This window comes from Anopheles merus, chromosome 3R, assembly GCF_017562075.2.
Source record: "Anopheles merus strain MAF chromosome 3R, AmerM5.1, whole genome shotgun sequence".
In the NCBI taxonomy this organism is placed as follows: domain Eukaryota; kingdom Metazoa; phylum Arthropoda; class Insecta; order Diptera; family Culicidae; genus Anopheles; species Anopheles merus.
This window is the reverse complement of record NC_054084.1, coordinates 20,860,294-20,874,987: the sequence shown is the minus strand read 5'-3', so window position 1 is coordinate 20,874,987 and position 14,694 is coordinate 20,860,294. Positions and strand designations below refer to the sequence as shown.

The 14,694-nt window shown below is 45.6% G+C and overlaps 1 protein-coding gene across 1 annotated transcript in view; it reads left to right on the top strand.

The window, feature by feature from the left end:
• LOC121595760 (out at first protein) overlaps nucleotides 1-14,694 on the top strand; it is a 74,461-nt gene that overhangs the window by 25,442 nt on the left and 34,325 nt on the right. The window contains exon 2 of the mRNA XM_041919963.1: nucleotides 14,229-14,342. Coding sequence (XP_041775897.1) covers nucleotides 14,229-14,342 — 114 coding nt within the window. The remainder of the gene's footprint in view (nucleotides 1-14,228; nucleotides 14,343-14,694) is intronic.

Genomic DNA, 14,694 nt, shown 5'->3' with positions numbered 1-14,694 from the left:
AAACGCTTGGACAATTCCGTATGCGTACGTTTAGACAGGGTTTTCCGTGTGTTACGTTTGTATGTGTGAGTGTGTGTATGTGTGTGTGGGAATGGGTGTTGTTTGCGAGATTGTCGGCACGATTCTGCCCCAAAATATAAGTATGATGAGGTCTTTTCGAACATCATAAAAGTGAGTGTGTGTTTGTGCCGGAGTGTTGTTTCGTGTAAGTGTGTGTGTGTGCACACGGTCAGAAAAGCTGGTTTACCGACAGGGCTGCGTCTTGTGTGGTGGCGGAATGATGGGACGCTTTATGGCGAAGAACAAATATACCCCGGCCCTCCAATTGAGAGGATAATGACGAAATCGAATCATGCTCGTGTCGGTGCCATTAAAGGAGGCAAAAGTGTGCTGTCCTCTGACAGTTATGTAAGCTGCTCGAGTAAAAGAATGGGCACAATCACCCACACAAACACACACACAGACATACACACGTACACATCATTTGGGAGGAAGAGCCGGAGTTGATGAGCGGTGGTGGTGTTGGTGAGCGCGGTGAAGATGTTTTCGGTCTCGGTTTTGTCAGGGACCGTGGCTGGCTAATGGTGTTGTAGGGGTGATTTGTTCGGGTCGATGATTGTTCGGGTCGGCGCGGTAGGGTATACAGCCGTCTGAGTGGAAACGGGGGCTGGGGGTTGGGAATGTTTGTTTCCGTATTTAGTGTTTTATTGAAGGACAAATTTGGTTTTATGGGGCGCTTTGCTGTGCGGTCTCGTGCGCTTTTGTATGTATAATGATGGGAATGGAGGGGGTGAGGTGCGGGTTGCACATTTGGGTGGATGATTAATCTGACCGGAAGGATTATGATTCATGGCGCTCTGTTTGCTTACAGTGCGAGGACCGTTGCGAGGGGTAACCATGCGTCTCCTTGAAAGGGGCACCGTGCGCCTCCATCGCAATGAGCAACCATGCGGCTCCATCAAGGAGCACCATGCGCCTCCATTTAGGGAAAAATGTGTATAAACTGGTAATTCAGGCAAGGTTGAACGTTCATGAAGCAAAGTAGAAATTCAAAGCAGACTGTTGTTTATGGCAACATTCTCATATATTTATTAAAATTCAATTTTTGTATCTACAGAAATACATTGGAACCCCTCTGTTGGAAATTGAAATAGGTAGAACACACCCTTTATTGGAAATTGAGTTAGGTAGAACACACCCTCAAAGTTGTGGCGCAAGCACAAACCCAATAACTAAACTCCAGTTATAATTGTGCAAAATTAATTGAGAATTATGAGAGAAATCGCATCCATCGTAGGCTAATGATAAGAACACCTCGGAAATTATCAATAAATCACGTTAGAATTCCAGTGCATACGTACTAAGATCTTGCTTCAATCTTTTGATGAGCATTGCTTTTATTGGAAAACTCGATTCCCCTCAAGAGTGACAAGACCTCGATAAGAATTCCGCGGGGTGCTAGCCTTTTTCAAGGCTTTTGCTTGGGAGTATTTCTCCCTCATTCATACCGTCGACAAGACGAAGCAGACCGTTTATCCTACACCTTCATAACGAGTTTTTCGCACAACAACAAAATCTAAATGCTCAACAAATACCTCTAACAACGAAATATCGCATAAAGAGTAGGATCATTTGTGTTCCTAGGTGGTTTTTTGGTAGTAATGTCAAGATCACGATCGGTCTATGTAGAGCATTTCTTTTGTTTTGATAATCTGCTCAGGCAGACGATCTTAGATGCTAACAATTATAACAAAAATAATGAACTATAAATATCTTCGCAATTATTGCTATTAAAGACAAAAGACACTTCTATCATTTTTCAGATCCGTATATGATATTTTTTCAGCACATTTGCAGTTCTAGAACGAATTATTTCACTTTGCATGCAAATCGTATGGAAAAGAGCTTCCCTCATAACTAGTGAATCACTGGAACGGATCGTTATGAGTTTTATGATTCAGTAACAACTGATCGTACAAACCCGTACGTTGTGTCATTTTTTTTTTTGTTAAACGTAAAACTTTATTTATCACAAGCGCTCGCTGTCTAGATCCGTTTCTCCTTCGTGGTCAGTTTCAAGCATAGTAATTATGGCATTTTATTCCTGCGATCTTTTCCCTACCAATACTCACACAAAACAGCACCTGCCAATCGCTTCGCTATCCGACGAAACGCTGATACACATGACGGAAGTGATTTTTTTCACTCGGGATTCTGCCTTTGAAAACATGAAACGTTAACATACTCCCCGCCCCAAGTCAAATAATAATTGGTCAAATAATTATTATCAAACTATAAAAATCAAGCTAAATATGATTGTTAAATTACCCCAAAATTTCTTTCACTCTAATGTTTTGTGGTATTTTCAACCTTTCCAATGTAAATATGCATTTTTAACGTCATTAAATCAACATCGATAATAATGTTAACATTTAAGTGTCTTACATTGACTAAACAATCAACTCTAAATAGCTCACAAAACCGTGTGCGTGTTAAATTGCTTACTCTAATGCATAATGCAAGCTAAAATAGGATAATCATCATTTGAACCCCCGCCGCGAAGTGATGAATGAGCTCCAAGTGGACAAATGATGTCTTTTCGGTTTCACCATTATTCGGCAGCCGGGGCCCTCTCACGTGCCCTAATGAGCCTGCCAAATGGCTACCCCGTGAGTGCTTTGTAATGCCGCGAATCAAAAACTACCTTCCGAACAAATTGCCACCCTGCCACAGTTGTGTGCTGCAGGTGTTCGGAGCGGGGGGTTGGTTTCGTCGAAATGCATGCTTTTCGAGCAGTAGCGCGCGACAAGCGAAACCATGAGCGAAAGCGGCGGCAGCTGTCAATTATCATTTAGCGGAACAAAAGTGTAATCAGCTGTAGCTTACGCCAGGGGTCGAGGTTCTGGCTGGCTCTTAGTTGTTGCAAAGCTGTTGCATAATGTTTCAGACACACACACACCATAGAGGATCGATTTCTCGTGTTCGAAAATGCAATGGCATCGATGGCAGTAGTTAAGCCACATGTACATACACCGCCAAATGGATTGCTTCGTGCCGATGGATCGTGTGCAATGGAACGGCTGCACAGCCGGCGAGAGTGATCCGATCCCGCTGGTTGGTTGGGAACCTCGGACGTGTCTTGCACGAACACACGGCGCGCCTCAAACATCATTATGCATAACGGCCACATCGTTCGCCACCATAACTATCGCCATTGACCGTACCCGTGCAGCGCCGTGTAGCTATCGATCGGGTCGGCTGATGGGTGATAAACATTTAGATGACGATCAGCAGTGCTAAAGCGCGCCGCAATCAAACGTGCATTTTAGCCCCTTTTTGCCAAACGACCGAAAAGGTGAGTGTGGAGGTGTGTTGGTTAAGCAACGATAACATGTGCGCGCGATGGTGGATAGAACTCGATGGCGAACGTATTTTATGCGATACAGATGGTTTTGATAATGATAGGATGATGTGATTCCCTCCCTCGGTAACCGTCATTGTGGGCGGTGCTTTGGAAGAACGTTCATTTGCATACATACTGTTACTGATGCTAAAGGGCCGCGTATAATAACCGTTTCGATGGCATCATCGGCCCCGACGGTTTGCGATGGTGCTTTATTTGTGAGTTAAAGCGTACAAGTTTCCATCAATTATTTAACATTAGAGTGTATCGTGTCCTGTAGCTTCTTGTACACTCCTTGAGTGTGTCCGGAGGTTGGAACTATGTGGCAAATATGCTCACTATAAATACAACATAAGGATGTTACAGCGAGAGTATGGCTTCAGTATAAGGGGATCAGCTTCCCATTGTTGGAGTTATAGTTACATTGAATTTCCCAACCCCACTGGTGTGGGCTGACGAAGCAAACAAACGGCGGACGCACTGGATGGGAAGCATTAGCCGGTTCAGTAAAATCGTAACTAATTTTAGAGCCACCGGTCTAAGGTCGCATCACTTACCCTTCAGCCTTTTATCAAGGAAGCGGCCGGGAAAGCGTCGCGCATGGCGAATGGATGGCGAACGCAACACATCGTAACCATAGGTCAAACTAGCACGACACAACAACCCTCTTGTGAGATAGCGCCACAGTAACGTCCATTCGTCGTTAAGTTTATCCGGGGTTGTTTTATAGAGCGGCGAACGGTCGCCGTAGCCGGCTCTACCGAAGACGAACGTCCGCTTGACGCAGCCGGGCCATAAAGGTAGCTTGCCTGGACGTGGTCGCAGTGGTCTTAGGGCGTTCGGGCAGAATCCACAGCGGCGGCGGCGGCGGCTGTGTACGATCTATAAACGGATACGGCAGGATACGCCCCCGGTTTCTCTTTGTCGGAGTTAATGTTTTATGCTGGCAGTAAAAAAGGTGGTATGCTTGCACTGGCGGTTGCGAAAATAAAATCGGAACCTATTATTTTCCGCGGCCTCCTCCCTGCTTTCTGTGTGTTATTACATAAAATGGCCAATGCCGTTCGTTGCTTTAATGGGCAATTTTGTATGAATGATAGACATGAAAGAGTGTAATGTTAGCCAAGGTAAGATTATTTCTATGACACCCAATTAGTTCCAAGATTCTTGGATAAAGGAGACCATAAAGTACAAGAAATAAATAAGTTAAATAAATTTGCAAACTTCTCTTGATAAGGGAGCCATACTATTGAGTATAGTTGAATTAATCATAACATATTTCTCATATGTTAAAGCTCTTATCTCGAATAATACATTTTTAGTGCTCGCACGTCATCGCACTGTCAAACACGTTTGTTTGCTGTCCCAAGGCTCCCATTTTTTACCATTTTGGAATGGAAATTGGTGTGGATAAATTTTTAAACACCACTTTAACGAAATGAAAATCTCAATCCCAGCGGCTGTGGCGGTGAATTTATCCTCTATTGAAATAACCCCCTTCCGTTTCCCGATTGCACTGTGGCAGCACATACAGTTCCGACTGCGTGCAAGTTCGTCTCGGCGCGGAACTGAACGGAACGGCGCGGTTTTTCGGGTCGTCTTGAAATGGATATAAATCTTCGGGTCTTTTGCACGGATTTGCAGCCACGATCCTCGGCTTGGTAGCACACGCGTTCCTTCCCACAAAACCCTTTTCGCCTGCACGCGGTAAACAAGTACACACTCACACACACACACTGTGCCGGTTGTACCATCGTTGCCTGATCCTGTGCGGAGCGCCGAATCGTCGCTGTTGTTTTTCGAGTTTTCGTTGCCAGCACTTTGGCGGAACGTCAGCCGAGCTGCTGCTGCTGCTGCTGCACCAACAATCGGTGCTTGTGCATAATTTATTCACGTCACTCACGTACACAGCGCTAGCGGGAGCGCTTGTGCGCTCCCACATTCACGCGAGTCTCTGTCACGGCAGTATGGGTCCGCGGTTCGCTTCTCTACCTGTTTTGCACACCTGTTTGCGTTTGGTGCGCCAGGCGGTTGGTCTTGATTTTTGTCTTAGCCACTGCTAATCTTGTTGTGAAAGGAAGGTACAAAAAACCCATCGGTAGAAGAGTTAAAATGTTTAGTTTCGAGGGTGACGTGTGGTACGCATCCTTCAGTAGACACTTGTTGAGGTTTCGCTTCGATGCACGCGTGTGCCTGGCTGCGCTTGTGAATCTGAAGTGCAGCTAAAGCAACGGATGAAATTGAGAAATTGTAGCTGTCTCTTAAATGAAACTCCACAACCCGTCTGTGCCAACGAGCGGATACAATGTGGACATATTTTACAGTCCTTCACATTGCGTACTTTCACTGGAGGTAGCACTGATAACGATTTGTTACCAGTGTCACGCGGGAATGAAGCGCTGGCGATTGCAAGATAGTATCGCAAGGTTTTGGCCCTACGTCGGGGCAAATTTGGCAAAGTATGCGCTACCTTTTTCAAAACGATCACGATCGAACTGTTGCACAGAACGTATGATGGCGTAGCGCAAATTTACATACCGTTTAGCCGGTGGGGATGAACTGAAGCAAAGGAAAGTAAAAAAAGAAAGACATACACATCAGACCAGCTTGCTGCTCCCACGCACTGTTTATGACGGTGCGCAAGAGCTTGTGTACTGATTTTGTACTCAATTTCATCCAAGGACGAAGACGATACGTGTTTTCCGGTCTTTTAGATTACACACACACGCACACGCACACACATCCCCACTGGCTTTGTGTAGGCGCTTTTCAACGCTGCATAATGTTTCACCGACGGTTGGAACATTTGCACGTGTTGTTTCGGGGGGGTTGTGAGCGCGTTATGATGAAGTGTAAATGAAGTGTTGAATGGTCGCGCTTCGCACTTTTCCATGCTGCTGAAGGTCCATGGAGGAAAGGGAATAGTTTGCAGCAAAAATCCAAAGCCACTTGTAAGAATACTCTAGTGCAAGACGCTAGTGCAAGTAGTGTAGTGTAGTGCAAGAGTAGTAAGTGTATCGTGACTTAGTAGCATGAAGGAAAGCTAATGTCACTCCACTGGCATGGGTGATGATTGGTTTGGTAGTGAAGGAGAAGATATTTTCTAATTACCGCTTCAAGGTAGTTGACAAGCAAGGCTGCCGTTTTGCTACTGCGAAATATGACACTTTTGGGTGTATTAGTTGTCCTCTAAACTGTGTACTTCCATGCGGTGTTAGTTTTGAATGAGCTCTGGATGAACATTTTGAACTAGAATCGGATTTTTGTGGTTTGTCTTTATCTCTTTTAATTGCTCTCCTTTTTTTTCTTGTTCAACATTAAACAAAACTAATTTCATTAAAATTCAGTCGATAAGAATTGTTTAATATCCGCTCGTATTTTTATTAATTTCAATTATTTTATGTTTCGTGTATCTTCTGTTTTTACCTTGTTTCATTTAGATTCACTAATCGTGTATATTGCTCATTCGAAATCCTTCCGATCCTTCCTCTATTTTCACTAACAAATCTGACGTTCGAATAATACGATATTCACGTTCTTGTTGGATACGTGCTGCGTTTAAGCTATTCATTAAAGTGGCATCGATTGTTCGTTAATTAAAATACAATTCTAAGAGGGCGAGCAAAGATTTGTCATTATCAACCGGAAAGCCTGCTCTCCTTCAAACCGTTTATGCTGCAAAACCACCCTCAGGAAAAAGAAGACATTAAACATAAGGACATCCCACTCCGCTCACGGCCTTTCCCTGATGCCGTTGAGGCCTCCGCGAATCTCGTTCCTTTTTTTGCACTCGCTCGGTCGATTTGACCCAATCAGCAGAACCGATAGAAGAACGATTCGTTAAAACATTGGTACATTGCAGGCGAGCGACTGGAGGTGCCGGAACAGTCCTTTCTACAAAGAAAGCATCTGTTTTTTTTGTATCCCTCCTTCCTCTTTGCTTCCTCTGGTGTCTGGTGGTGTGAGTGTGGCAGATAAATTTTTCTATCTCTGCGTCGAAATCGTAGCTTACGGTTTTTGCGGTTCGAGAAGACGGCCATGGTTTCGACCCGATAAAGCGTGCACAATGCGGATGGCAGACGGCAACGGGAAGAATGCTTCCGGTACTAACGACGTTATCGTTTTCTACCTGATCTGCCGACACATACTACCACCGGCGCGCGTAGAGAAAAAGGGCCTAGCCGACGGGGGGGAGGCTTGCGTTTGGCAGATCAGAAGAGTCGCCCGAGAGACAAAAACCGAAATCACTGACTCCTCCGAGAGTGGTCGGGTGCAAAAACAGCTCCCTCCCCCCCCCCCCCCCTCTCCCACTCTGCTCTGTCCCGGAATCCCGGATAATGGCTTGAATATGTATTTTGTGGCAAATGCGAACCAGCTTCCGTTCACACCGATAAAACGGGCAGGATGGCAGGAACGACTTGTTCTCTCGATCGGCTGCAGGCGAAGGCCACCATACGTACTGTGGGTGGTCCGTGCTTTTTTCGACATTGTCAGCACCAGGTCTCCCTCTCTCTCTCTCTTTCTCCCCGTAGGTTGTGTTGGGAGACAAAAAAAAATCTGATCCATTTCACGTGACTTTTATCCACACGCTCTGGTGTGTCTCGGTGCGGTCGGCAAAGTGTGGTGACTCTGTTGAATATGCAACCAGCCGCCGGTATGACGTATGGAAAAGCACCGTGGAATGAGTTGCAGATTCAGAGGGTGGGGGATTGTTCAGGTAAGACTAGCGGAGGTCAGAATTTTTCCTCGCTGCTAATCCGTACGGTGATGAAGCCACAGCAAAGACTGAGATAGTCTCCCTACTTCTCGTATTTTTCCCCCATTCGAAAGGTGAATTGGACAGAGATTAGCATAGACATGCTGGGGGCACTGTTGGCACTGCTGCGGTTGATCGTGTGTAATAGAATCGGTACCGCACCATGCATGCATAGTCATGTTCTTAGACGTGGTACGTGGATACGTGGCAGCGCAAACCGCACACCGAACACCGTGACTATAAATCAACGCATCAATTCGTAGAACGGGGTGGGTAGGATTTGGAATCAATCAGCTCGGCGCACCGGCACCGGGTGTGTGCGGATGACAATTTCAATCGCACGATGCAAATGTTGGAAGGATGTGGAGGAACACACATTAACAAAATGATGTTAATGGTGTTGGAAGGCGTGCCGTTGATGATAGTGATGATCAGGCCTATAGCTGGGGTGCATAATAGTTTGCAGGTTGTTTCGGGGCACAAATACATCCGTCAGGTATAAGCGATGGATGGAGATTTATGGATCAGTTGTGGAGGATATTTGAAACTTTGTGTTGGCAGGTATTTGTTGCTACTACACAGTGGTATTTCAAGTATCTAGTTGAATCTGCTAGCTTGTATTTCAGATGTCTGCTTGTTGAAATGTTCATTAAAGTTTTTTTTTCAATAGAATCATTTTCTAGGTGGCTTATAAATACAGTGAAAAAACTGGAATACTTGTTTCGTCAAGGTTAATTAAGAATTTGTTCTTGTTTGAACAATAAAGGCCGGGCTACATTGATCGTACTTGGGAATTTAGATTTTCACTAGCGCATCTGGCGGCGGCTGACCGAAGCATTTTGCCAAACAATTTGAAGCCGCTCCAGAAAATACGTTATTTTTACATGTTTTTTACTTTAACTGGACTGAAAAAGCTTTGTAATTGATAAATAAATATGTTGTGCAAGTATTTCAGTCGTTATCAAAAAACGGTGAAAAAACTAATTAATTTTTAGATTCAGCATGACCATTCCCTCGATGACCAAAAAAAGCTTCCACCAGCCGCCGCTAGATGCACCAGTGAAAATCGAAATTACACTAGCGAGTACGGACTGTGTCCCCCGGCCTTAAGACTTCTAAATAATCCATGTAAGTCCTAAATCCTTTGGAGAAGATTAGTGGTGTGCTCTTGGGAGCGCACCCACGACTCCGATCTAACTTCGGCTGTTGTTAGACAGATTCCGACTCCGGTAAAATTTGGAAACACAAGTTCCGCCTTGAGTTGGAGTGTCCACAGTCTGAGTCATTTGGTGTCGGAGTCTTGTGGTGTCCGCGTCATCCGAAGTCGTAAGGAGTAGACCGGAGATGTCTGGAGTCGGTGACGTCTGGAGCCTATGACGTCTGGAGTCGGAGTCGTCCGGAGTCGTCCGGAGTCATCCGGAGTCGTTCGAAGTCGTCCAGGGTCGTCCGTAGTAGGAATCGGCCGAAGATAGCTGGTGCAATGTGGTTGTGGTCAGATATTGCACTTCTTGCACTTCTTGAATAGACCTTTCTTTCTTTTGAGTCGACCGAAGTCAACAGGAGCTGACTCTGGACGGTCCCAACTCCGGTCGACTCCCACTTCGACCGACTTCGGACGACTCCAGATGACATCGACTTTGAGCGATTTTGGACCGCGTCAGACGATTCCGTAATGCTGCCTGGTTTCCGGCTAATGCTGGCCATACCTAGCCTCAGGAGTGGGTTCCAAAATTGTCAGAATCGGGTCAGAGTTTACTCCAGATTTTTTCCAACTTTACCCATCACTGAAGTAGATGGCATTGTGAAAATTGCAGTAAATTGTCTCTAGCTTATTAGTATGCCAGTTTGCTGTGGAAATTATTTAAGGTGTGTTCTATTGAAAGCACTATTTTCGTTGTATAATTCCAATATGAACAATATGAACGGATATGGGAGCGACCAAATGTGATGAATTTGTTTCAACTTGAGTATTCACTGTATATTTGGTACATTCGTCTCCTTTTAGTAGCCTTAGATAGCTTCATAAAAATGTTGAAACGTATAAAATTTTACTGAAAAAGCGCAACAAATGTTCATACAGATATCGTGGTCGATTGAATCGCGACTGACTACTGTTGCTGTTTTCAGGTGGGAAAGCATACTTTATTGATTAACTATAGTAAAATTATTTGTAGTACAAATAACCATGCCTTCGCTCATCTAGTTGGTATGTTTGTCATGTTGCTGACAAGTTTCGGGGTGCTTATTAGTGGACTGAGTTCTTCAAAGCTGTGAATACGATAAATGTTTATGACGTTTTATTACAGAGTTGATATTTGCATACAATTATCAGAAATAGAAGTACGTAATGTGTACGTGGTTTAACCATCAAAAGCTAAAAACATCCCGGAAATATGTTTTTTCTTTATAGTCATTAACAGGCTCATTCGCTTCAATCTAGATAGGCTAATGAAAATATAGTGCAAAATAGCGTAAACTATGAATATGCAATTGCAGTTGATCGTTAAGCTCTTTGGTAGAATCCTCTCAGGAAATGTAAAACAATATTTACGGATCAATCATGTACTCCATTATCTCCACATCACCTCATAAATTGCAACCGCGTCCATGCATTACGCTTCATGCCCTAATCATTGTGCAAACAGCGGCCCCATCGACGAGCGTTGCACCGACACGGCTGCACTTTTGAACCACTTTGCTCCGGCTTGCGTGACTAGACACCTCGCTGCACCTGGAACCGAACGATGGATGGACGGAGTGTGCCGTCGGTCCTATCTCTCAATTCCCGGACCAAGTATCTATCGCCAACCCGTGCCTTCACGTCCCCGAAGCCAGTATCCCGACAGCATGACCACGGAGGAACACGTCCAGCGAATGGTTCACAAAAGTCACCGCGTCATCGGTTCGGCTTCCCCGTTGGTCCACTACCTAGGCGCGCTCAACTCACTAACCACACACAAACACACACACACACACAGACGAGCTTCAGCGCCGGAAGTTGAACTTTTCAGCGACCACGGCGGGCCTCGCCCAAAGAAGACGCCGTCCATCGGCTAGCGGCGGGCCCTTGCCAGATAAACATTTTAAGTAGAAACAAGTGGTGGCAGCAATTTTCACGCCCGCTCGGATGTCACGCCCGCTCGGATGTCACGCCCGCTCACAACACGGGGCCGGTCGGGCCGGCCTTGTGTTGCGGGAGCTGGTGCGGTGTTTGGCTGTTGATTGCCAACTGCCCTCCGATAGCATCTCGAAGTTGAAGTGTCACCGAGGTTGCCGTCTGCGGGATGGAACTCGGGATGTCGTCCGCGTCCGGCCAGGGCAGGTTTTGCTGATGATGGTGCTTTTCGTACGTTCGTTCGGTCGTTCGTTTGCTGCTCAATTTGTACCGTGATCGTCGTAAATCGTGGCCTGCTGCCGCCGGGTTGGCCGTTTTTTCTCTCTCTCTTTTAAAGAAAATCTTCAACAGGCGATGTTTCGGTCTGGTGTGTGTGTGTGTTTTTGAGTTTCGCGCTGCCACTGACGCTCTGTTTCCGAACGGTGCCCGTTGGGCAAAGCATGAGTAGCATAAATATTTTCAATAAACTTAAAAGCATTCGAGAGTAAAAAGGCGATCCTGACCGGCTCTGGCTGACTGGGTGGCTGACAGGCTGGCTGTGTCCATTTTCCATTCCATGCTCCTTGCGCTTTAACTCGAACGACCGGTGAAAGTGTGACGTCTGTGCTCATCCAGTCGGAAGCGTCAGCATGTCGCTCGTGTTTCCCATAAACTCGCCCCGGTCTGAGTTTCTGTCGGTTCCGGAAATGACGATTCACTTCAGTGACGCCCGGGATGGATGTGTCTTTCGTGTGCGAGAAGGTGCCTTTTTTGCGTGGGGCAAAGTTTGGGCCAGAGTTAATGCCGGTTCGGTCGGTTAGCTCGGGCTAATGATGGTACCGCTCTTGGATCACCGTCGCTTCCAGGAAGGGTTTGTGACTGGTTCTTTGCTTCGGTCATCAAAAATCCGAACTCAGCATTCAGCCACAGTGTGACTGTTGTGCTTTCCGGACCGTGAGCTGTGTCTGGTCCATTTTCATGGCCGATTTCTTCATCCTTGTCGCTTCCTGGGACGCCCCTTTTTAAGCCTCCCCCGATGCCTGTGATGTGACGTTTCGGTTGTATTCTACCTGGGGTGGAGAAAAAAAGTTGCACAAATACGTCCCCGGACAGTGGGTCCGGCAGGAGAAAAAGATACCTCGTAGCTGGTTGCCGTGATCTCAGGTGTCCAATAAATTTCAGTTTGCTCCCCCGCTCTCTCTTTCTCTCTCTCTCTCTGTCTCTCTCTCGCTGCCTTCGAAAAAGGGTTTGATGTGTCCGTGTGTCTGTGTCCGTCACGTCTCGTGTGGATAATTTCGACACCGTTGAGCGAAAAATCCTCCGAGTGATGGAGGTTTAGCAGAGCGTGGTCATGCAAACGAACACACCGGAGCGCCGGTGTTTTCCGTTCCATTTGATAGGCAGCTTTGGTCGGGCACTGTCCGGCTTTCGGGGCACCGTTACTCGTGTGTCCAGCGCCATATTTGGGCAGCAGTGCTGTAGCGTGGCTTTCGACCCCGCATCCCCGGGGGGTGGTGGTGCGCATGAATAAATCATGGCCTAAACAAAAAGTACAATTTTTCATCAGCAATCCTTCGCCGAACAGTTAGGGGCGGACGCCCCGCGAATGAATGATGCGTCTTTCCGACCCGTTTTCGGTTGAGGTTCGCAATATTTCCGGCGAATATGGAATACCTTCCGCAGAATCAGCGGGACCACCTACCTGGGTTGAGTTCGGTCGTTTCGGGTCGGGCGCTACGTGAAATTAAAATCCCACAAATCTAAAACTTGCAAATGGTGCAGAATTAATGGGAGCTATTTGAAGGGACCAAACGGTATTTTTCCGGGAGGAATAAAAGTATTTCACAATTCGAGCTTTTTAGTTACTTTTTAATGTATTTCACATGCATTGTTTCCCTAATGGAGTGGAATAAATTGATATACGAATTGAGCTGTCTCGTTTACTTGTGGATATTTAATGTTACATTTGTTTTGAGAACGATACAATTACCCATAATGAAATAGCCTGTTTTAATGTGCTAAAGGATGAAAGGTATTTAAAGTCCCATTTTTTATCTCTTTTTAAGTCAACAATAGGCCTTGAAACATAATACTTTTCAAGCCGCGTTTCCTAAGAATCGGTTGAAACAATCTAACTCTTCCATACTATTCCCGACAGGCCCGCCCATCACGCCTGTCACGCTCCTATAGCGGTCCCGCTTTGTTGATGGATCGATACTAGTGAGGCTTTTCGGTTGACAAAGTTCGGCCAAGCTCGTCGACTCCATCCAAAAGCTGTTTAATTTAGCTCTCAAACTGGATTAGTCTCGGAATTTACGGCACGAGCACCGGGCGGCCGGGTGTCAAAAGCGTGCTTTTTCGGGATTTATCTGGTGCGCTTAATGAGAACGATGAGGTAACTGCGCGCGCTCGTCTTCTCCATCCGCTGTTCCGCTACTCCTCTCTGCGAGGGGTGGGAGTTGGTCAGAAACACTTTTCCGAAACACGTAAAGGATGAACGAGCACACCGTGTTCCAAAGTGCCACTCAGCCGCCAAACCAGCCAGCTCGGGATAGGCCGGCCAAACCGGGTGTGTCGTTGGCTGGGCTGGGATTTATCGTGTGGCGTAATTAAAAGAAAATTGGATTTTAAATTAATCTTCCGCAAAACAATTTATTGTTTGTGTAGAGGCCGTGGCGAAACGCTCATTTTGTGTAAGCTTTCCCCGCCCTGGAGCGAGTGGGTTTAATCGTTTTGTCTGTAATCTATTTGCTCGAGGGTGGAACACACCCTGGAAAAGGAGGGGTTTAAAAGAAAAGATAATAAAGGTGTAAGGCGTTGTTTGTACTTGGAATGAGGCGTATGAAATAGACTTTAACATATTAATTATCTTAAAACATAACTTTAGTTAGAAATATTTTTATTATATTTTTTATAAGAACATTAATCTTATCAGATTTTTAATGTTTTTTTTTCTACCTTTGAATTACTTCCAGGGAGGCGAAATCGTGCAGGAGACAATAACGTCCAGTGTTGGCGATGAAACATGCACACTAGAGTTCCAGCGGAGTGATGGAACGCTTATAACAGAGCTGATTGACTTCAAAAGCGTAAGTGCATATCTTTTTTTATACTCTTTACCATGCAATGCAATAACTTTCATCTCCACGCACGTTGATGGAATATCTTAGGCGCTGAGGAGAAGTCAACTTCAGAGTAAATTATCTTTGCCTGTATCTTCAGTTAGACTTTGATAGGAAAGTATCAAGTATGTCCTGTTTGCTGCAAGGTTTGCCCAAGGATATTAATATGTCCACTGAGAAAGATGTCATCAGACTACGTCGTGGCATTCCTGGAATACATTGAAGTTTGTCTCAATAACAGAATTCCCCCCAAGCGGTAATAGCTCAGTAACATGCATTTACTTCGAGATTCTGTGATGTTTTCAGTTGTATGAAATAG